Below are 25,460 nucleotides of genomic sequence, written 5' to 3' on the forward strand. Positions count from 1 at the left end.
TAAAGGAACAGAGAATAAATATTTTAGGCTCTGTCACATATTGTTTTTTTTTTTTAGTTAACTCTTTATAAATGTAAAGACCATTTTCACTCTGTGGTTCAGGTCATGGTTTACCAATCCTACTCTAGACTAAGTTCTGTATGTGCAGGAGCCATGTTGTACTCAGTACCTAGTATAATCATTGATATATGGTAGGTATCATTAAAATTATGAAATGGAAATACTAGGTTATATGACAGATATTAGAACTATTTTATTACCTTAATGATAATATATTACATACGTCACTACTTAGCCTGTGCACCATGTGTAGGTAGTCCTCACTTGAGCCATGTCTAGGATTATCAGCATGATGATTAGCTGAATTGCCAGACAACGGGCCAGAAACTTTATTATCATGTATGTTTCTCAAACCACCTGCAACAATGGGACTTGATACCGATGCTGAAATTAATAAGAATAAAATAGATTTATTAAAAAATTCTTAACATTCTTGGAGAATAATTATTCACAAATATTTTAAGCACATGTATATTCTCTGATATAGAAATTTCTAGAAATTACAGAGAATATAACAGAGACTCATGTACTACATAGTATGTTCAAATCTTAACACTTTGTCAGATTCCGATCTATTTTTGAAAAGAACTAAAACATTACAAAGGTTGAAGATCTCCATCTATCTGCTATTTCTCTCCTCTATTCATTTCCTTTTACTGCCTAGAGGTAACCACCATTTTGACCTGAATTTATTCTGCCCATGTGTACTTTTATACCTTTGCCATGCATGAATATATTCCCAAGTAATTCACTGTGTTGTTTTTACATTATAACTTTATATAGATGATACATGTTTCTATCCTTCTATAACTTGTTTTTTCCATTTAATATTATATTGAGATTTTCTATTTATATATATATATAGTTTTAAATTTTTATTATTTTTTTAAGACAGCTCTGTTGCCCAGGCTGGAGTACACTGGCATGATCACAGCTCACTGTAACCTCAAACTCTTTGGTTCAAGTGATCCTCTTGCCTTAGCCTTCTGAGTAGCTAGGACCAGAAACCTGCCACCACACCTGGCTCTTTCTTTTCTCAGTAGAGATGGGGTCTTGCCATGTTGCCCAGGCTGGTCTCAAATTCCTGGCTTCCAGTGATCCTTCTGCCTTATTCTCCCAAAGACCTGGGATTACAGGTAGGTATGAGCCACCATGCCTGGCCTAAATTCATTTATCTTAAATAATTACATATACTCTGCTATATGATGTACACTGTTTATTTTATTCATTCTTATGTGGATGTTCAAATTCCTTAAAATGCTTGGTGCCATAAACAATGCTGCAATGCATGTTCTTTTACATGAGAATTCTTTTATAAATGTGTAGGAGTTCTAGGTACCAATATCTAGGAATGAAATTGCTGGATATGCGTATTTTTAAACCTTACTAAGTAACAGATTACTTATGACCATTTGTATTCATTGGTAGTGTAAGAGAGTTCTATATCCTTGCCAATAATTTTTATCATTCTAAGGATAGGAAATGTTTCTGATAGTCACTTTAATTTGCATTTCCTTGATTACTAGTGAAGCCAAGCATCTTCTCTTGTGTACTGGCCATTCAGATTCCCTCCTTTATACAAGGTCATAAAAGTACAGCCTTCTATATCTTCTAAAAATCTTACAGTTTTGGTTTTTCAGTTAGATCTTTAACCCATGTAAAACTTATTTTTAAGTGTAGTGTGAGATAGGGATCCAACATTACTTGCTTCCATATGAATAACTGGTTGTCTCTGCACCATTAATTAAAGAAATCATTCTTTCTCCCATTAAGATATAATGCCATATGTACCAAGTTTCCCTTTGTCCATGGCTATGTTCCTAGGCTCTTCTTCATGTTCTACTTACTATCTGTTGTTTTGCCATGCCTGCACCAAGATTACAATAAATCTTGATTGCTGTTAGACTGAACTGCTACACTTCATTCCTTATCAGAATTATTTTGTCTATTCTTGGGACTACTTCTTCCATCTGAATTTTTAGAAGCAGGTTACATTTCACAAAAACCTTTCTTGAGATTTGATTTTTATCAGTGTCATACTGAATTTATAGATATGGGTGTAATAATAATCTTTACCCTATTGAGTATTCCTATCCATGAAGATGGCAAAACTCTTCATTTTATTATGTTTTCTTCTCTTTCAAAAGTTTCATAATTTGCTCCACAAAAGTCTTTTACATATTCCATTAAATTTATTCCTAGGTATCTTGTAGTGTTCCATTAAATTGTTAATGATATAAAAAAAGAATACAGTTATACCTGTTTATTTCTGGTACATAAAAATGCAATTAATTTCATTATAATGATGCTGTATCCAGTAACTAAGTAGAATGCTTTTAGTATCGTGTCTGTAGCTTATCTTGGATTTTCTATGAAGACAATTATATCACCTGAAAATGACACTTTTTTCTTCCTTACCAATAATTATATATAGTTTAATGCTTATCTTCCTGTACTGGCTGGGACATTCACTGAATAAATATGATTATAGGCATTCATATCCTATTCCTGAATTGAAACAAAATGTTTCTAATTTTTTCTACCACTAGGTAAGATTATATCAATCTCTTTTCTCCCCACCAACCCCACAGACCGGGTCTTGCTGTATTGCATAGGCTAGACACAAATTCCTGGGTTCAAGTGATCCTCCTGCCTTGGCCACTTGAGTAGCTAGGACTACAGATGTGCACCATCACACCCAGCTTAATGTATTCTTATTCAGTGAAAGTTTTAAATGTCATGAATAGAAATTGAATTTTTCTGAATGCTCTTTTGGCACTTATTAAAAGATTCACGGGACCCCCAGCCCCATAATCTGAACATATGAATTGTCTTCTACTAACCAATTAATGTATTCCTGACATCTATATATCCAATTTTGTCATATAGGTTGATAACACTGTTTACTTTGTTTCTTTATTTTTGAGTCTCCTCTGTTGCCCAGGCTACAGTGCAGTAGCATGATCTTGGCTCATTGCAACCTCTGCCTCCCAGGCTCAAGCCATACTCCCATCTCCCAAGTAGCTGGGACTGCAGGCACGCACCACCATGTCTGGCTAATTTTTTGTAGAGAGAGATGAGATTTCACCATCTTGCCCAGGTTGGTCTTGAATTCCTGAGGTCAAGCAATCTGCCCATTCTGGCCTCCCAAAGTGCTAGGATTATAGGAGTGAGCAACCATGCCTGGACTGTTTCTAATATTTGTTTGGAAATTGTTTCCATATTCACATATGATGATTGATTTGTAATTTCATACTCCCTTTCTCATACTCCCCTTACTTCACCTGATTTTGGTATCCAGATTGTAATCTAACTTTATAAAAAGAGTTGGGAAAGTGTTGCTGTTTTTCTTTTTTCTGGAATGAATTATGATTAGAATATCTCTTCATTTACTGTTTAGTAGAACTTGTTAAAACAGTCTGAGTGTTTTTATCCCTTTTCCTTTCTTTTAAGGGACGTAGATTTTGAATTACTGACTGAAGCATATGAATTTTAAACTTTATGACAGCATCAAAGAAACAGCTCTCTAAAAAAATTGCACCAATTTATATCACTATGAAGACTGCAATGTTTATCATCTGATATAAAATTTTATTTCATCTTAATCTTGAATGCATCTCTTTGTGAGCTGAGGTGACAATAATTTAATATATTTATTAAATCTTTCTGTATCTATTTGGCTATTCTTTTCCAGTTAATTGCCTGTTTACTTCTTCAGTTCATTTTTGTCTTGTTCTTATCGATCTGTATGAGATTTCAGTATATTAAAAAAATCAGTACTCTGTGTTATGTGTTTCCCCCATATTTATATATTTATGTAGTTTATATATTTACATTCTCTTATACATGACTTTATAATTAATCTTTTAAAAAAATTTCTACAATCCAGGTTTTCAGTCTGCTTAGAAATAATGCCTTCTCAACTCCTAGAATACCAAAAATTTGTCTATATGTTTTTCTTATAATTTTAAGACTTAAAAAAATATAAACAGCTTATTAATCTATAATGCTTTTGCTCTAGGAGATCCAGGAATCCAGATGAAATAGCAAACTACCTAGACAATCACCAACGTCATTTATTAAACAATCTATTCTTATGTAATTTTAAAATGTCATCTTTAGAATGCTAAAAATTTTTTAAAAATCATCATTTTTCCAATGACTATGTAAAAACTGATAAAATGAGACTCACGGAATGTACCCCCTTTAAGTAAAAGATTAATGGGAATTCATATATTTACATGATCTCAAAGCATCATCCCACAGATTATTTACTAATTGCAAAGGGAAAAATACGTACTTTTACAATAAAGAGATCAGATGTTCACCACCTAAACACCACTGATACTAAGACCATTATGTGATAATGATAAGATACAACGCAAAATGCACAACATTGCTTATCAAGTACTCTTGTCAAAATGTATACCTGGAAACTAGTAAAACCTTTAAAACTAACTTCTAGTTGATAGGAAATACAGAAAACAAATTAAACACCACTATCCGCAAAGAGTAGAATTTAGAATATGAAATATTCTACCACCAAAGTGGCACAAACTCTTCAAAAGCAAAAATTAGTATCATGGGGGAAGAAGGTATAAGACTGCTTTAGGTTAAAAGAGCCGTAAGAGATGCAAAAATCTAATGCAACATGTGAAAAGCTAGGTTTGAACATGCTTTGAAAAGATATTAAAAACATATTTAGGACAACTGGACTGGTAAAAGTCTAATGTAGTCCAGATATTAGATGATACTGGCCTTAATTTTTTACAATTATTACCTCTGGTTTTTATATAGCACAATATATTTCTTAACAGATATATTTAAGGACAAAGTGGCAGAATACTTGTTGGTGAAGGGGTTCATTGTGCTAATCTTAGAACGTTTCTGCACAGCTAAGTTTTGTAATTAAAGTTGAAAAAAAATTCTACCTTCCTCAATAGTCTAAATTGTCTTACTTCTGCATTCTCTTCTGTCCTACTGAACTATCCCCTTGTTCTTTGCCAGACTAATTTTTTTTCTTTTCAAAAAAATTATGTTTTATTATTGATACATAATAGAGGCACGTATTTCTGGGATATATGTGATAATTAAATACATTCATATAATTTGTAAAGACTGCATCAGTGTAATTGAGATATCCACTACCTTAAATATTTGTCTTTTCTTTATGGTAAAAATATTCAAATTATCTTCTTCCAGCTATTTTGAAATATAAAATAGATTGCTGTAAGCTACACTCACCCTACTGAGCTATCAAACACTAAGTGTTATTTCTCCTATCAAACTGTATATTTGTCCCCATTAATCAAGCTCTCTTCAGCGCCTCCCTCCTCTACCCTTCCCAGCCTCTGGTAACCACAAATCTATTCTCTATTTTCATAAGATCCACTTTAATTCCCAGGAGTGAAAACATAAAATATTTGTCTGTGCTTGGCTTATTTCACTTAACATAATGACCTCCAGTTCCTCGATGTTGCTGAAAGTGACAGGACTTTATTATTTTTTGGGGCTGAGTAATATTCCATTGTATATACATATACCTTTTCTTTATTCATCCATTGATGGGCACTTAGGTTGATTCCATATTTCTGCTATTTTGTGAATAGTACTGCAATAAATATGGGTGTGCATCTCTTCAGTATACTGATTCCCTTTCTTTTGGATTTATGCCTACCAGAGTAATTGCTGGATCATATACTAGCTCTATTTTAGTATTTTGAGAAACCTCCATACAGTGTTCCGTAAAAGCTGTACTAATTTTCATTCCCACTGACAGTATATGAGGGTTCCCTTTTCTCGACATCCTTGCCAGCATTCACTAGTACCTGTCTTTTTGAAAAAGGTCATTTTAATTAAGGCATGATAATATCTCTTTGTGCTTTTTATTTGTATTTCTCTGATGATGAGTGATGTTCAGCATTTTTTGCTGTATCTCCCAGCCATTTGCATGTCTTCATTTCAGAATGTCTACTCATATCTTTTGCCCGTCTTTTTGTTTTTTTTTTTGAGACAGAGTCTTGCTCTTTAGCCAGGCTGGAGTGCAGTGGCACAATCTTGGCTCACTGCAATCTCCGTCTCCTGGATTCAAGGGATTCCCTTGCCTCAGCCTTCTGAGTAGCTGGAACTACAGGTGTGCACCACCACACCCAGTTGATCTTTTTGTATTTTAGTAGAGACGGTGTTTCACCATGGCCAGGATGGTCTCGATATCCTGACCTCATGATCTGCCCAATCCTTCCCAAGAACTGGGATTACAGTTCTTGGCCATTTTTTAATCAGTTTTTTTTTTTTTCTGCTATTGAGTTCCTTATACATTCTTGATATTCTGGTTATTAATCTCTTGCCAAATAGATAGATTGCAAATATTTTCTCCCATTCTGTGGGTTGTCTCTTCACTTTGTTGATTGTTTCTTTCACTGTACAGAAGCTTTTCAGCTTGATGTAATCCCATTTACCTATTTCTTCCTTTGGTTGCTGGTGCTTTGAAGTCTTAAAAAATCTGTTGCACAGAGCAACATCCTGGAGTATTTCTTCAATGTTTTCTTCTAGTAGTTTCATGTCTCAGATTTAAGTATTTAATCCATTTTGAGTTTATTTTTCATAGCATTATTTATTTAAGAGACCGTCCTTTCCTCATTTTACGTTTTTGGAGCCTTTGTCAAAAGTAAGTTGTCTGTAAATATGTGGATTTATATCTGGATTCTCTAATCTGGGATTGGTCTATGTGTTTTTATGCTAGTACCATGCTGATTTTGGTTATTACAGCTTTGTAATGTATTTTTAAGTCAGGTAGTGTAATGCCTCCAGCTTTGTTCTTTTCCTCAGGATTACTTTGGCAATTTTTGGGGTATTCTTTGGTTCCACAGATTTTTTCTATTTATGTGAAGAATGTCATTGGTATTTTGATAGGGATTACATTGAATATGCAAACTGTTTGGGTAGTACTGACTCAATTTTTAAATTTAGCATAACTTTAATATCTGGGTGAGGCTAATCCCTTTACTCAGGGATTACTCGGTTTTTAATTCTTTATCTGAGCATTTCTAAGAAATGACAAAATACTGAATATAGGTCCTCAAACAATATTAAAAAGCTAAGTTAATTTTGTAAAAACCATTACATTTCTTAGAGTTAAAATTTACATTCTTTTTTTATGCACATTGATGTGTATATGGACATTTACACAAGAAACAAACGTGCACTTTTGACATTTTTCTTCTCATTAATTACATGTAAAATGTCCCTCAGACTTTTGTGTACCAGAGTATATTAGTATTTTACAAATATTAAGCATCTACATATAAACATAGATAGTATGTTTGGCACTCATACTCAATTCAGTAATTTTCTAAGGGTCTATTTCTTTTCTTTTCTTTGAGACAGGTCTCACTCTGTCACCCAGGAAGGACTGCAATGCTGAGATCATGGCGCACTGCAGCCTTGATCTTCTGGGCTCAAGCAATCCTCCCACCTCTGCCTCCTGAGTAGCTGGGACTACAAATGGAGTACAAGTGATCTACCACACCTGGCTAATTTTTTTTTTTTTTGTAGAGACAGGATCCCACTACGTTGCCCAGACTGGTCTTGAGCTACTGGGCTCAACTGATTCTTCTGCCTCAGCCTCCTACAGTGCTGGGATTATAAATGACACCACACCTGGCTGTGTCTATTTCCAATGTGTCGAATTTGCTTCCCAGTTTCTCCTTGAGTTCATGTGTGAAAACGCTCAACCTAATATTTCATTATCTAGTTTTGGAAAACCAGAGTTAGCTGTTTTGATGGATGACAAAGTTAAAAGTTTATAAATTAATAAGTTTATTAATGAATAAAGTTTCAATTTTATGCATAATAAACAAAAAACACATATAGAAACTAGTGACTAAAAGCAAATTTAAAAAATTTGCCATTAATTAAGAGGACAAAAATAAAGATGTTTTGGCTGGGCGTGGTGGCGGTCAAGATGGGCGGATTATGAGGTCAGGAGTTTGAGACCAGTCAAGCCAACATAGTGAAACCCTGTCTCTACTAAAAATGCAAAAAATAAGCCGGTGTGGTGGTGTGCGCCTGTAAGTCCAGCTACTTGGGAGGCTGAGGCAGGAGAATTGGGAAGCGGAGGTTGCACTGAGCCAAGATCACACCATTGCACTCCAGCCTGGAGCCCCGGAGACAGTGCAAGACTCTGTCTCAAAAGAAAAAATAAAAGATGATTTCTATTATCCTTTGCACTTTTCTGCTTTTAAAAAATTTCTTTAAAACATACAAATAAATTTAGACTAATAAAAAATCAATAATTAACTGAAATATAGCTCAAGGCAATATAACCTTAAGACATCATAATATCAACATTATGATATTAAGAACTAGTAATCAATTAAGAACTAGTAATCTAATCTCAAATTTTTGCATCTAAGATTTTCCTCTACTGTACTATACTAAATTTTTACTATAAATTATTACAGTACAGGAAATTTTTCATAATAGTAATTCCTCAGAATCCATGAGGGATTGGTTCTAGTGTGTTCTGTGGATACCAAAATCTGCAATCTGCAAATGCTCAAATTCCCTGGTATAAAATGCATAGTATTTACATATAGCCCTATGCACTATACAGTACTTTAAATCATCTCTAGATTACTTACAATGCCTATACAATGTAAATGCTATGTAAACAGTTGCTATACTGTATTATTTATGAAGTAATGATAAGAAAATATGTCTGTACATGTTTAGTACAGACTCAATTTTTTCCCAAATATTTCCACTCCGTATTTGGTTGAATCCATGATGCAGAACCCACGTATGTGAAAGGCTGACTGTATCTACTTTACCAACTAAAATGTAATTGTCCCTTGGCTTAGTGCTAATGTAAGAAGGAGAAATTTTTTAAAAAGTAGTTCTTCTTAATTTCATGCCTAAATATACTTATATAATAACTGAATCCAAAAAGCCAAAATGGCACTACTCCTTTCACCTCCTAAAATAACAAATTCCCAAATGATAACTGTATCATGTTTTAATGATTTAAGTCATATCTTTAAAAAGGCTTATTGACAAATAAGAATATATTATAGTATTTCATTTGTGTTTAATAATTATATCTAAAAAAACAAAAACAAAAACAAATTTGCTTAGAATTAAAGCACTCAGACATTCCCAGTAAAGTTACAAACAACTTTCTTACCTTGCTGCATCTGTGGATGTGTTGTGTAACTTGAAGGGTGGGAATATGGCATGTATCCTGCAGGGCTTTGTGGGGCATATGGACTAGGCACTGGGCTATTTTGTTGTGGCATAAATCTGTTCCCAGAGCTTGTCTGTGGTGGCACAAACCGGCTAAAACCCAAAACCCAAATAAAAAATATAAGAAAATAAAATAAACATGCTATTCTTTGAAATTTGACTGTCACAAAGTACTCTAAACTCTAGCTTATATATGTAAAATCTATGCAAACAAATATCTTGCCAAATAGTCAAATAACATAAAAATTATTTACAGTTAATAGAAGAGTTACAATAAATGGTTTTTAAAAGCAGGTAATTCATTTACTCTGCAATTTGTTTACTCTGCTTATGTAAGTGTACCAAAGCTTTAAGGTACTTAAAGCTATGTTCCCTAAATTTTCTTATCTCAAACACATCAGTTATTTTAACGTTCTTTTGTATAAAATTACATTACTACGATGGTAGCTATTTCAATGAGCATATTAAACTATTTCCATACACAACATTTTAAGGCAAATGCACAAGTGGATTACTATTTAAGATTAAGCATTTCAACTATTTAAACTCTACATAATTCACCACTACCTAAATGTATGAACCATATATTCACCAGCATATTCACCACAGAAGACAATACTTAATAAATGATATATACATATATTACCTGGAGGGGCTATGTGAGATAGTGGTTTGTTGATAATTGGAAGATGCAGGACTACTGTGCATGGAATTCTGAGAAAGTTTATACTGAGACATCATCATTCCTATGCAACACACAAAAATATGAAATGTTATTTTCTTCTAACAGTAAAGTGTCCTTTAAATAACTGAAATAAGTTATTCTTTCACAAACATTCCAGAGATTTTTCTGACCAATGTTTTCATTTCAAAGAGCAAAATATAGACACTGTAAAACTGCAAATTTCAAGAACAATGTTATTACAGCACCATTTTCCATATAACTAATCCAAGACTAGAAATAGAGATAATTTAAAACAAAATGTATTTGCTTACTCAGTATTCTATTATTTAGCCTTATAAATGAAAAGCTTTTTCTAGAAGTTGTCTTATCTAACTTTGTCCCTAACACAACACACTTCCTTCTCCAACAGGACTCAGAGTAGTTTTTATTACATGAATATTTATCATATACATCTATCATGCTTGGGAACTTAATTTCACAAAGCTATCTGTATTATCGTGGTTCAGACATAGGTTTTAAAAAGTACTTTATTTATGGGTTGAAAGTTTGAATTCCTGCGATTTCCATCTGAATGTCTTTTGAAGCAAAACAGAATGTACCTATTCCTTCTTTCTCAATAACTGCTTGTTACATAGTAGGAATTAATCGAATATTTGATTACAAAATAAAAACTTGACAATAGTATTCTGGTTCTTACATTTATTTTCAAACTAGACAGTATTTCTCAATTACACAAATGGCATTTCATTATATAGGAGACAGAAAAATTAACTTATTTAGACTTTTCAAAATCAGATAAAAATCTATGGTTAACACCCTGAATTTTCTTACGATTTCTATAGCCAATCTCTTTTTTGGCAGCTGCAGGAATCATATTACATTTCTGTATTTCATTTCCTGCTGTTGTTACAAAAAGTGCCTTTCATCAGAAATACTGAAACAAAAGCTCATTTGCTATGAGTACTACAAAGGGACTGTAGCTCTAGAGTCAGTAACTGAATGACATTAGGTTTCAAAATCAACTCTAAGTCTACCATTGATAGGATGTTTTCTTAAGCATGTAGTCTAAATTTCAAATTCTGAGTTTTCTTTGCCAACTCAAACTCAGCACAAAATTGTTTTGCCCCATAGCTTAATAACTTAATTACTATGATTATTGTTGCTGGAGGTTTTTTTTCTTTTTAAGGGAGATGAACAATGAGACAGGAGTTAAAATGCCTCCCCCCTGCCCCAAATTAACAGTCATCACTGGGACCAACTGGAATTACTGGTTTGAAAGCAATGGCTTTCTAAACAAAAGGGGTAAATGAAATTCTAACAGTCCTTTCAATGAGCTCTAAGTTCCAAAGAACTATGATTAAAGTGACTTGCATTTTATTAAATTTTCTCTACAAACATAACTCATATTTAAACTTAATAACCCCTAAATCGACTTTTTAAATTTCTATTTCATTTTTAATTTTTCAATGAGACAGAGTCTTTCTGTGTTGCCCAGGCTGGTCTTGAACTCCTGGGTTCAAGCAATCCTCCTACCTCCACCTCCCAAGTGCTGGGATTACAGGTGTGAGCCACCAGGCCCAGCCAACTTTTAAAATTCCAAAGCCATATATCACTAGGAAAATGCTTTAAAAAATAACAATATGCAATTAATTGGTTATTTTTAAATGCTAGTTTATGCTTTTACAAAGTGGGTTATATAGAAATCAAACAATATTTTGGACTGAAAATGAGTATGTATAGTATAAAACAAAAAAAATATGTGACGGAGAGGCAAACACTCTAAAAGTTTTTAAGAGTGATTTACTACCCAAAAAGTAAGTCACAAAATGTAGTATTAGTAGCCTTAGAAAATTTCATTTATCCAATATTAGATTTACTCATTCTCATACAATACTCTTACTCTATTAGTCTTTCTTTCAGTTAACTCTCTTTCTATATTTTCTTTCAATTCCAACATTTTCCCAGAAAGCATTCTTAACTCTAGCTTCCTTTCATTATTTGTTTATCTGTCTCCTATTATTGCAGTTGTGAAGATACAGCCCTGTCCTGCATACCTACCTTCAACTTGTTAAAAGGCAAGTCAGTCAGAAGCATCCCCTTATGTATTTTGAGGAATCGACAATAATGATGCAATTGCTTTCAAAACACCAAACAACACAAATACACAGAATCAGCAAAGCAATATTATTTAAAGGAAATGGAATGGGAAGCATCATGGAAATGCTGCCAGCAAAGTAAACCAACATGAATTTGGCAAAATTATTTTATTTCTTTTTTCTTTTTTTTTGGAAACAGGGTCTCACTCTATTGCCCAGGAAGGAGTGCAGTGGTGCAATCTCAGCTCACTGTAGCCTTGACCTCCTGAGCTTAAGCGATCCTCCCACTTCAGCCTCCCAAGTAGCTGGAACTACAGGTGCATGCCATGACGCCTGGCTAATTTTTTGTAGCGACAGGGTTTCACCATGTTGCCCAGGTTGGTCTTGAACTGCTGGCCTGAAGTAATCCTCAGCCTCCCAAAGTGCTGGGATTGAGGCATGAGTCACCATGCCTGGCTAGTACAATTTTTAAATACAGTTATTCAGTTAATAAGGTTGAACCTTCCTAATTGTCTAAACCGTTCCCTCACTGACTGTTTTAATCTTGAGAGCCAAACAGGCACTTGGACTTGTCAAATTCGGTAAGCTTGAACAGAACAATGCTCTTAACCCACAGGTACTTCGTGACTACATAAAAATTAACTGTGTTGAATGTAATATTTTTATTATTTTATAATACTATAACTCAATTTTTTTTCAATAATAATACACCAATTTTTCTGTTGCTAAGGCAACAGGAGTATTAAATCAATTATTAGAAAACCATGAATATAATCACTATCAGTATTAAAACTATATAAGTGCTACAACGTGCATGTTCAAAAGCTTTGCAAATATTTGATTCATGACATTTCAAATTCTGATTTTCTAAAACAAAAAAAATATTTTTAAGCTAAGTAAATATATTCCAAAATATTTAACAAAATGCACTTAAAGCTTTGTCTAATTCCAAAGGAATTTAGTTACATACTAAACTACAAGAATCTTATCAATTTAGTTTCCTTCTTGTACTTGGCTTGACTGAAGGCATTAACCTGGCATTCATGATGACAGGTCAGCTTGTTAAAGAAGACACCTGGATTTAAATTTGTATAAAACAAGTTCTGATATGGGAATTCAGTTATTAAGAAACTCACCACTTTGTACATATCTGTTCTGCATGCTTTTCTCCCTGAAAACGTTAGGACTCCTTGCCAGGACGGCCTGCAACAAGACTGGTATGTCGCCTTCTGGATCATCACTGCCGAGGTTATCTTTCAACTCTCTGACATTGAGAAAATACATACCACAAATTAAAATGGTGACTGATTCATTAAGAAGACTTATCATATAAAAGTAAATCACACCGGTATGGCCAACAGTATGAATTTTCAAAGATGCTATCCTTGGGAGAAATATAATTATCAAAATATATAACAGAGAGAAATTCTTCTAATACAAATCTTTATTTTTTCTATTTTACTTCACAGTTGGGGAAAAGAAGCCCCAAAACACTACATTACTGAACTATGAGTTTATTTAACAATTCTCAAGTCATTTTAAAATAGAAAAAAAAAATACAGTCCATTCTAAACTACTCAAAATAATGGAAGCATAGAGAAGTGATAGTTATACAAAAAGTTGATATTTGGTATTGGAATGTATTTTCTTACATCTGAATATGAGTGAGTCTAACTTTCTGGGAATGTCTTACAAACAAGATAGTGTTGCCACATTGATTAGGACAAGACCCAGAGGTTATGTAATTTTTCCATCTTATACTGATTTCTCAAATAATGTCATGGGAGAAGGGGGGGAACCGAACAGCAAACTTCAGTATACTTCACAGCAGCAATTTTCTATAAACTTCAATGTAAGTAGCAAATTAAATTCACAGTCATGGGAGGTAATGATAAAATTAAGTATAGGCAGTGTTTTAAATTTTATATTCTACATGTCAATTTTCTACTCATTGGATCTAGCCATGAAGATCTATAAAGATGGTGTCCACTGATAAGACTAGGGCAATCTTAAGGGAACTCTCCATAAAATAAGTCCTTATTTTACGTGTGCTATTTCTCTTATATCTTTAAATATCTAATGAAAACTACTGAATAAGTGTGCACAAGCATAAGAATTGATTTAGAGGCTGGGCATGGTGGCTCACGCCTGTAATTCTAGCACTTGGGAGGTCAAAGCATGTGGATCAACTGAGGTCAGGAGTTTGAGACCAGCATGGCCAATATGGTGAAACCCTGTCTCTACTAAAAATACAAAAATTAGCCAGGCGTGGTGGTGGGTGCCTGTAATCCCAGCTACTTGGGAGGCTGAGGCAGAAGAATCACTTGAACCCAGGAGGTGGAGGTTGTGGGATCGTGCCACTGTACCCCAACCTGGGTGACAGAGCTAGACTCCATCTCAAAAAAAAAAAAAGAAGTGATTTAGATATTGCTGAATTTTGAGACTGACAAAATACGCGTACTATTATACTTCTTTCTGATTTTTAACCAATCATTTCTCAACTCCTCCATTAGAAAATCCATTTAATAAGTATCTCACCTTAGAGTCATCAGCTTTAAAAATGCCCCCAAAATATATTCTGCGTCTAATGCAGATACCTCTCCATTATAATGTGTTTATCCTCATTCCCCTACATGATGAATCTTTAAATTAAAAAAATAATAATAAAGAATGCAAGGTTACATGAGTAACACTGTATGGTGGGATGTGAAGGGATAAGAGTGAGAGATTTTACCTTTTACCCATTTTTGTGCTGTTGTTATAAATATGTATTAGTTTTGGAGTGAAAAATAAATTTTAAAAGTATACCTGTGTGAAAAATTGTAAATATGCTGTATAATTTAAGTCAATTTCATTTTTAAAAGTTTACTGTGTGAAAATATATGCCTATAATCAGATCTCTACCCTTCCATTATTTTGATTAGTTTAGAATGGACTGTATTTCTTCTGTTTTAAAATGACTTAGAAATTATTAAATAAACTCATAGCTCAATAAGTGTGTTTGGGCTATTTTTCCCTATCTAGGAAAACTTAGTTCCAAACTGTATAGCAGCCTCTCATGGAAGTAGCCCTTGAATTCTTGTTATACTTCTCATGAAAAGCATATAAGCCGACTCCAAATAAAGCTAATAGCACAGTCCATTATACACTGGGAATTTTAACCACTTTGGCAATATCAGGAAAAAGGGATATGGTTTCATAAACAACTTTAGATCTCTGCACAGATGATGGCTCCCCCATGATCATTTCAAAAGAGTTGAAAAGATATCCATAGAGCTACATGGATCAGAATTATTATCTTAAAATAACTATTGCCTATTTAAGTCTCTTTAATCTCTTATTGCAATAAGACTATATTCTCTCTTGGATACTTACATATTTTAAAAATAAACTATGTATCTAAAATTTTTAGAAATAAAACCAGGAATACAGATTATCTCAGTAAGGCCAAAACTTTTCACTTATATTAGACACAAAATTGATCATACTTACATGTGATCTGTTGATACCTGGTTGAGGCTATGGACAAGCTGTGAAACCAAATTGTCATCCCTACAAGCCAAAAGGCAGTTCACCTCTTCCGCTATTCGTGCATTAAACAGAAGGCTCTTTGTAGTTGTAGCAGGTAAAGGAGATGGAAGAGGCAGCTGGTTCAGGACTATTTGGAATAAAATCAGATTATTAGAAATTGAGTGACTGTAAGAAGTCTCTTTGGTGCTTATCTGTATTTTGAGATTAAAAATAAATTATAAATATCAATGTGACAAATTATTAAAAGGCATTTCTCCTCTTCCTAACAAACCTCAATCAACCCTACAAAACTCCCCAAACAACACCTGGACCATAATAGATTATACTAGTCTCTAGGAATAAAATTCAGCTCCCTTGTATTCATCCTTAAATTTTTATTAACAAATGACTAGCCACAAGGGTGTGGTTACAAACTAACTTCCAACATAGCAATTCATTTGTTCTTGTTTATAAGATTTATCAGAATCACTAGTAAGCTCATACAAATGAACCAAATAACAATATCTGACTCTTCATAAAGTAGATAAGTAACATTTTTTAAAAGCTTAAGTATATACAAATAAATAGCTCACTCTAGCAAGAAAGCATTCATAGCATAGAATTCTGTAATATAAAAACATTCTTCTAAATTACAAATTCCTAAATAGTTATCTCTTCTTTATTCTCTTCTAATAGCAAAACAAAAGAACATAAATGTTTTCTGGTAGCTTAAATTCGGCTGTTTAATCTCTGTTCACCTAATAGAAATTTGTTCATTTGTCTAAAGGTTAAGAAAGCTAACTAAAATATCAGGTGTCTTTGTTATGGGCTTAATTTCTAATCACCTATACAGTATAATTATCATGCTTCTCAGCCCCAATAGGTACTAACAGGATTTTCATTAATAAAAACAAAGAAAATAAAATTATTACTTAATAAACAGGGGTTATTGGAAAAACAAACTTTTAAAATATTAGATATAGCAAGTATCATAGGGAGAAAAACCAAAAAGAGATTCCTGGTAGCATATTTGATTTTGTACTTCTAAAGTATTTATGCCTTGCTTACCACAATGTGATAATAAAAACTAAAGATAGTTTCAAAAAGTTTTTTTACCTGAGTAATGTTAATCCAATCACCTCGAGCACTTTTTTTAGACCTCATAAACTAGTTACGATGGTTTCCTAAGTTCAAAGCTATGGGCTGTTACCTATTTTACCCCCCTAAAACCAACTGGAAATTCACAAAACAAAACTAAACTAAAGCTAGGAAAATAGTATTTGGAGGATACTGAACATGAACACAAACATTTCTTGAAGATACTTTTTCCTAGCTCCCTTATTATGAAGTCCTTGATATGAAGGACCTTCATATGAAGATTATGAAATCTTGCACAATGCTATACAAAGAAAAGTATGCCATCCTCTCACTTTCTACTACTTCTTCCTCTCATATCTTTTTCCTTTTCTTTATTCAGTTAGGATGACACAATGACTAAAATTGTAGGTAGCTTTTTGCATCGTTACTCAAGGACTAAGAATTATAGTTAGAAATGCCTAACAAAAGAATAAATCTCTGAAAAATTGAGTTATATTAAATAAATCTCAAAAGACTGGCAATGTTCTTTAAAATTCTTAAGTACTCAGAGTAAAATAGGCTGCTGATACCTCAAACTCCAACAGATTAATGAACATGACCACCAAAATAAACATCACTAAGAAGTTAGATAATAAAGAAGTTAGATAACAGGCTGTCAATTTTGTTTTCTTTAAAGGGCAGTTTGAGTAACTATTTTTATAAATACGTTTTAAAGAACCTATAATAATTTTTGAAACATTCTCTGTAAAAATTATTGTTAACACATAGCAGAACTTAAATTAGATAAATTAACCAAACTTACGGTCTGTGAGACTAGCAATCCCCGCAAGAGTAGTAATGGGGACATGGGGCATATCCCCATTCATCCTGAATTTCTGGAATGGTGTTGCCTATAAAAGTACTTAGTTCAGGTGCCAGCTGTCATTACTTCCCATTTCCCAAACACTGCAATACACAAAACAGACAATTATTTGTAGAAATATGTAAGATACATTACTACCAGGAAAATGCTAAATCACTATAAGAAAAGTTTCTGCTTTTGTTCGTTCAACCTATATAATAGTCATTTTTTAATACACCACTTACTATATGTTGAGCAACTGCAAAATGCTTTACACACATTAACTCACTTAGTTCTCACAACAACCTAGTAAGGTAGCTACTATTGTTTTCTGCATTTTACTAAGAGGAAATCAATTTACAGTGAGTTTAAAGTAATTAGTGAAGCAAGAATTTGAACCCAAGCAATCTGGTTCCAGTTTGCTTCTTAACTGTAGGCTGGATTGCTAGATAGAAATACTTGATCAACCTCAACAAGCACTGTAATTCATTTCCACATTGTAAGCACATTAAACATTTAACTTCATAGTCTAGCTTCAACTTGCCTTTCTAGCTGTGTCTTTTATCACTATCCTACATAAACTATCCTCTCCAACCAACCTGATCTAATCACATTCTCCCAAATCTCCCCTGTGTATTCTCATCTTAATACATTTCCTGAAGACTATTACTACTTTGGTCCAAATTCTATACTTCTTCAAGATCCAAAGCATGTTCCCGCTATTTCATGAAACCTCTAATTCACCCAAGTAAGTATCTTACCTTAATCTACTCTGAACTTATGACATTTATTGCCCAATATTATTTTGTAAGTAATTATATATTCCTTTGTGATATCTTTTGAAATTTGTCTTGTTTCATTCTTGCATGATTACTTAATGTTCATATACTTAGCTTGTCCTTTCAACCACCACTACATGTTTCTTATAAGTCACATAATCAATACGCAACCACATAAAGGACAGAGAAAGGCATGTGTTAACATTTTTAACGTTCCCCATAAAAATGACCTAATTGACTTAAATGTTTAGTATTTATCATGATGGAATTCTGTCTACACACGAGACACATAATGATAACTTGGGTATTCTGTTCAAAGCCCCCACATTTTTCTCTTCTTATTTTCAACATATGGCTTGTGGAACATTTATCTTTCCTTTAACAGTACTTGTATAAGTCCTTTTTGGTAAATAGATAATATTTTAACAAGTACACATTAATTAAAGATACACTTTCATTACATTACTTTTACTTTATAAATTCATCAGCAAATGGAAGTCTACATCAATTAAGTCACAGAGCTAAGACTGAAAACTGAATTGTAGTTTCCAGTTTAAAAAGCTTAAGTGTTTATCTTTTTAAGATAAACACTTTTGTATTTGCTAGTCAGTAACTTGTAAGAGAACCTCTTTAAACTTTTGAGTTGTAAATGTCAAACATTTAAATGATATAATACTAATAATTTCCCTTACTCATATGTCTGAATGCAACTTTGTAAATAAGTATTTTTCTAATGTAGAAGTACACAGGTAGGTAAAATTAAGAATTTCCTTTGCCCCCAAACATTATTTTTATAAATATAAGACCTACTGAACAAAGGCAAAAATACATTAAACAGGTGAGTACACACACACAAACACACACACACACACACACACAGTTTAACAGAGTTATAAAGTAGGCATTCATAGAACCACCATCCAAAATTCCAGTTCCATCTAGAGGATTAACCATCTTTTCTTTGTGGTGATCATTTCCTCTTTTTCCTTCATAGTCTAAAGACCTTTACATGTACACTCTTTACTAATTGCCAGCTAAAGGAAAAAACATTACTTTCCTTTGGTAAATGACGGACAAAATTTACTAGAAGAAGCCCACTGAAAGGAAAAGGCACAGGAAATAACATAGGAAAGCTATAATCACTACTGGCTATCCTATATCTATCAATTTGCTGCACTGTGGACTCTACAATTTGATTCTTTAACTATTACTAAAGAAATTTAATGCAACACTGCAGTTCGAAGTCACATCAAGCACTTTAAAAAGTCATTTGGAGCCCAGGCACGGTGGCTCACATCTGTAATCCCAGCACGTTGGGAGGCCAAGGCGGGTGGATCACAAAGTCAGGAGCTTGAGACCAGCCTGACCAACATGGTGAAACCCCGTATCTACCAAAAATACAAAAATTAGCCGGGTGTGGTGATGTGTGCCTGCAAGATACTTGGGAGGCTGAGGCAGGAGAATCGCTTGAACTCAGGAGTCAGAGGTTGCTGTGAGCCGAGAGGGCTCCAGCCTGGGCCACAGAACGAGATTCTGGCCCCCCAAAAAAAAATTGTTGGGGGGAGGGGAAGAACCAAAAAAAAAAAAAGTCAATTGGAATTTAAAGGCTCCTGATAAAGGTCACCAAAACACAATGAATTTTTTATAAGTTTATGCTAATAAAGTTCCAACTTACGTGTAGTAATTAATGGAAAGAAATCAATGAATGAAAATTACTTACAGATCACAAAAATTTGGTTATTCACATACAACGCACTGTTGTACACTGCCATATGCAAGCAGATTAAGTAACAAGTGACTGTATTTAATTATTTAACTCAGAGGATAGAAACCTAAAAAGGGTAATATACTGGGGTTCTACTGTGGGCTACCTGTTTTCCTAAGTCCCAGGTAACAAATACAGCAGATCCAACCCCAGGTTAGAATTTTTAGCCTAAAAATGACTATGTATTTAGTCACCCATATATGAACTAGAAGATTAATAAATCTAAATAAATCTAACCATAAGATTGTGCTTTTCATAGTGATATAAAAATGCAATGAATACTGATGTCAACTAAAAACTGGGAGTAAAGGGGAAGGACCAGGGAGCAACAATACTTACTTGGCTTAAAGTGCTTTAATTATATGTTTATAAATGATTACTGACAGAAGTATTTGATCTTCACTGCTGAACTATGGCTAATTCCACTGGAATCCAAGATTTTGAAAAACAGCAGAGGAATTTGGTAGAAATGCAGTTACAATCTTAGCTAAAGTCACAGATTTTAATAAATATAAGTAATCCGGTGGAAATGTTACTTTCTGTCGGAAGGTGACTAAATTCCATCAAGAAATAGCATTCCTAGAATTCTAAAAATGAACAAATATACACCTAACTAGACATGACTTTCCTGGCTCTGGATTAAATAATGTTTTGGACTGCTTGGCTCTGTGAAACTATACTGTATTTTGTAACACTGAAGCTGACATGTGTCCAGAATGAAATGGCAACCAAACTGTAAAGAAGAATTTAATGAGGGCTTTAGAACTGCCACTTAAGGCAGTGTTTTACAATCTGTGACTGGTGACAGGTTAGTAGAGTATAAAATAAATTTAGTGGGTTGAATACTGAAAGGGATAGAGGGAATAGAAATACAAGGGTACCCTGTACAGTGCTTTGTGAGCTCAGGTAAAATGTCTTTAAAATTGTGGGTTACCAGGCAAAGCCATATGAGAGTTGCTGATTTGAAAAAATGTAAGAGTAAGGAAAGTAGCTCACCATGTAAGTGGTGATGGGAATAAAATAATGTATATATATCACCTGACATACCACCTGTCACATAGTAAGTGATCCAGAAAGTTAATAGCATTACTAAACAGATTTGGGAGAATAAAGGAAGAACAGGAGTCTTTTCAAAACAAATAGAGGGAAAAGGCATCTTTTCAATACAAATAATTCCTACTTCTGAAATATCTATTATAAATAATTATTTGGCATTCTGGTATATATTTCATCATAGTACTACAAGTCATAGCCTTGGGCTTGCTCACCTACAATTACTTAAATGATAAGGTAGGAGAAATAAATACCAGCAATAGAAAGCAGAAAAAAATTTAACTGTTGTAATACTAATAACTAAATAAAACAAAATATACTGAGTGAGAAATCATTTATAACTAAATTTAAGAATAGCTTGAGGTTTAATCAAAAGAATGCTTAATTAGGGGAAGATATTATAGTAAATTTTCAATTTAGCCCAGTTTAATGAGTTTGAAGGGAACTTTTAATCATTTGCCAAGATTTTTAAAGACTCCATTTAATTTCACTACAAAATTTACAACTTCCTCAAGCAAACAAAAGAAATGCAAATACAACAGTATCAATGGGAATTATAATAATATTAAAATTTGGATGGATTTGGAATAAAAGGCATCCTTATTATCTGACGGTAGATAAACTTTCTGGAGGGCCACTTTGCACCCTATAACCAAAGACTTAAAAAGTATGCATAATTTTTTCTCAACAGTTTCACTTCTAGAAATATACCCTAAAGAAATAATTACATACATGCTGAAAAACATACACATGTAGATATTCCCACAACATTTTTACTACATTTTAGTGACTGAAAAATAGAAATGGTAACTCATGTATACTCACCACCTACTATGTAATAAAAATGGTTATAAACACCTTAATCTGCTTTCATTTAATCCTCATATGGACCTCAGATGCTAACATCCCAGTTTTATTTGATGAAGAATGTGATGTACAGAGAAGAGAAATAATTTGCCTAAGGTCATACAGCTGGAGTCAAACCCAGACTAGCTGGCACATGGACATTAAAAATGACAACTAAAATGTATAACATTATTAGTATAACAAATGATGGTACATCCATGAGATTATGATGCACATATAATCAATATAGTAAAAATATATAGCCAAGGAAGAAAGAGATTAATTAGACTGTGTGTTTGAATCCAAACTCCCCTGCTTACTACATAACCTTGGACTACTTACTGAATCTCTGTACCTGTTTCCTCATCTCTGATATGAGGTAGGTAATTATTATTATTTTAAATTTTGTTGTGAGGATGAAATAGTATGTGTAAAGTTCTTAGAATTGTGCTGGGTGTGTAGTAAGTATTCATTAAATGCAAGCCATTATTTATTATATACTCTTCCGCATCTTGCTTTTGCCATGTATATTATCTCAGAAATCTTTCGTTTATGCAGATCTGTCTCATTCTTTTTTCTAATATTATTTTACATGCTGACTGAAGCAACTAGTTTAAGAGACTGTTAGTCAGTATACTATACCATGTGACACTAAAAAGGCTTTATGGAGTTAGACTCCTTACTTTATAACCACATTTGGTATATGATGCACATTTCTATGGCACTTCGATTATTCTTACTTTCTTCTTGATCTGAACTATTGAGCAGAAAGCCAAATTCGCTTTGAGGAAAATCAGTTTTGGATACAAGATTATTATGAGTAAGTAAACACCATGACATGTTTTATACTAAGTTCATAACCCTTCTTCTCAAAATTTGCATAATGACATTTTAAGAAGTAAATCTTACCAAGTACAAACCCCTTTTATTTCTTCCATCTGTGAATACACTAACGATGAGCTAAATACATGATGGATGTAAGATATGAATTTGGTAACTTCTCGAATGATCGCTATTCAATCTGTCTTAATTTAATAATTGAAATTGCTTTAAACTTTTGGGTTGTTTTCCAGAAAAATCTGCTTCATCTTCTCTTTAACATAACTAAAGCATTTTCCTGTTACTATCCTTAATAGTTAACAGTTTAAAATACCATATCAGGTTACATAAAAGTTCATTCAATCCCTGTAAGTACCCTGAGTAATAAGTGGCACCCAACACAACATTCTATTGCTATTATATTTAGTTCTTCATCATGATGCATCCAATTAATATTTATCTTATGTTACTGTGTCAGGCACTATGCTAGGCAGCCCAAGTACAATGGTTAACAAGACGGAAACATCCTCTACCCTTTAAAATTTGAGTTCGGCCACAAGAATGTTGTAAAGGGGGTACATACTTTAGAGAGAGAAAAGAGAAAGAATCATTGAATTAAAACTAGAATCAACTTTACAGTGATGTTCTATATGTTAATTTCTCCACAAATTGGCCCTAAAATAAAAAAGAATGGCAAAGATTCTTAAAATTTATGAAAGTACATTAAAGATATATTGTTAGCTGAAAATATCAATGTGCGTATTATAAGCTCATTGGCCAAGCTAAATACTTTTGCTTAAAATACATTTTCATAAAAATGATGGCCTAGGCATAAAAAAAAGACTTTAAAAATATATTATTAAACCTTTAACAATAATTATTAGGGATGGGGATGTATGCTGAGATGTTGGGGAATTCTCGTTTTGGTGGTACTCCTTGGACTTTTATTACTATTAGAATATTACTTTAGGGAAAATAGTAATATAAACTATGATAAAAATAAAAAAGGCTCCTGTTGCTACTACATGTACATAGATTTCTCTGAATATTTAAATAATTACCTATGAAACCTATGTTAAGTATATTCTATGAAGTACACTGAGGTAGGTGCTAAAGACTAATACAATATGCAGGGTATATTCATAAATGCTTTAGACAGAGCATATAGCCAGAAAGGTCAATTGGAGCCTGCAAGGGAGTTTGTTATCTTTTTCCACATCCTTAATTTTTCAGTTAAGACTAATTTAAAAGTGATAAGGAAGATAGGGTGGGGGAGGAAGAGACACAGAATGAAAGCTCTGTTAGAATACTGCAGTACTTACATGTAACTATGGTGTGATTTTGGAATTGTTCAGATTAAAATGCCAGTGTACTATCTCGCTGGAAATGTCTAAAGCAGGAATCTGGAAATTCACAATCTGACAAAAGTGGTCTGAACTATAGCTATAGTTATGGAAGTAATTTATTGAGGGTTGATAAAAGTGAAATTATAATAGATCGGATAGGCAAGAAATAAAGTAAATTTTTTAGCACTTCTTATGTGTCAGATATTTACATATCCCTTTCCTTAGTCATTCCAATATCAAAGCATTATAAAGATTACCACTATTTCACAGATGTAAAAAGTTAAGTTTCAGAGCCTAAATACTTTGCCTACAGCTAAACAGAAAGCATGCAGCAGAAATAGGATTTGAACTCAGGTGTTTCTAAGCAAATCTTATATTCTAATGCTTGTCTAAAGGAAACAAAACTGGGAAATATCTACACTGCTATGGAAAAAAGGTAAACCAAGAAAAGGGTACAGCAAACAGTAAAAGTTCTTCAGAGAATGTAAGGCCTCTGTGCTAGTAATTGACCTAGCCAAGACTAGAATATAAGTGTTTCATCTCTAGTTCAGTATTTGTTATATTATGTTGTCATCTTGTGTGATTATAACATTATTTTGAATAAACTGAAATTTCACATATGTGGAATATTTAGCTAATTAACACCTTTTTTCTTTGCTAATGTTAATTTTTTTGGTGGTAGAGTAGTAGGTGTGAGTGTGTGTGTTTGTGTGTGTATACACACTTTTTTTGAACAGGAAAAAATATAAAGAATTATTAAGTAGTAAAAAATGGTTAACTAGCAGGTATAAAAAGGATTCTACAAAATACAGCAATGGCAAATAGAGGAAGCAGCTCCACCCACAAGATTAAGGGAGATAATATCTAAGGAAGAAACTAAGAATTTGGAAAAGCATACTCATGCCACAAGGGTGAGATTCAGACCTTGTTATAGTCTAGCTGCAGCCCAGTCTGTTGGGCAACAGCAAAGTTTGCTGAAGGAAACTAAGGGTAGATCTGTTAACATAAATATGCTAAGAACTGAGGTCAGACCTTAGAATTTCCCTGCCACCACTTGGAGAGATGGTTGAAGGCTTTAGTAAGAGAGGAGCAAGATTTCTGGGGGGAGAATGAAAAAGTTCTCCTTGTCCTTTGCTCAGCCTTCTCACATTAAAGGATTTTTTTTTTTTTTAAGTTTAAACTAGGATATTTTTATTGTCCTAGTTTATATTACATTTAACATTATAAACCACCTCAAATCCTTTTGGAAAACAGGTGGGATATAAATGCTAAATAGCTACACAGGTTAAGTAAATAAATAAATCTATGTGGTACTACTT

At 33.2% G+C, this 25,460-nt stretch overlaps 1 protein-coding gene across 3 annotated transcripts in view; it reads right to left on the reverse strand.

Moving 5' to 3' along the window:
* Positions 1 to 25,460, reverse strand: part of NIPBL (NIPBL cohesin loading factor) — a 198,499-nt gene that overhangs the window by 98,845 nt on the left and 74,194 nt on the right. For all 3 annotated transcript variants that reach the window (XM_002745070.6, XM_008992160.5, XM_035291672.3), the window contains 6 exons: positions 17,495 to 17,637; positions 15,577 to 15,742; positions 13,221 to 13,348; positions 9,950 to 10,049; positions 9,245 to 9,396; positions 284 to 444 (listed from right to left, as the gene is read on the reverse strand). In XM_002745070.6, the coding sequence (XP_002745116.1) occupies positions 284 to 444; positions 9,245 to 9,396; positions 9,950 to 10,049; positions 13,221 to 13,348; positions 15,577 to 15,742; positions 17,495 to 17,558 (771 nt within the window). In that variant the 5' untranslated portion in view covers positions 17,559 to 17,637. The remainder of the gene's footprint in view (positions 1 to 283; positions 445 to 9,244; positions 9,397 to 9,949; positions 10,050 to 13,220; positions 13,349 to 15,576; positions 15,743 to 17,494; positions 17,638 to 25,460) is intronic.

This window comes from Callithrix jacchus, chromosome 2, assembly GCF_049354715.1.
Source record: "Callithrix jacchus isolate 240 chromosome 2, calJac240_pri, whole genome shotgun sequence".
NCBI lineage: Eukaryota > Metazoa > Chordata > Mammalia > Primates > Cebidae > Callithrix > Callithrix jacchus.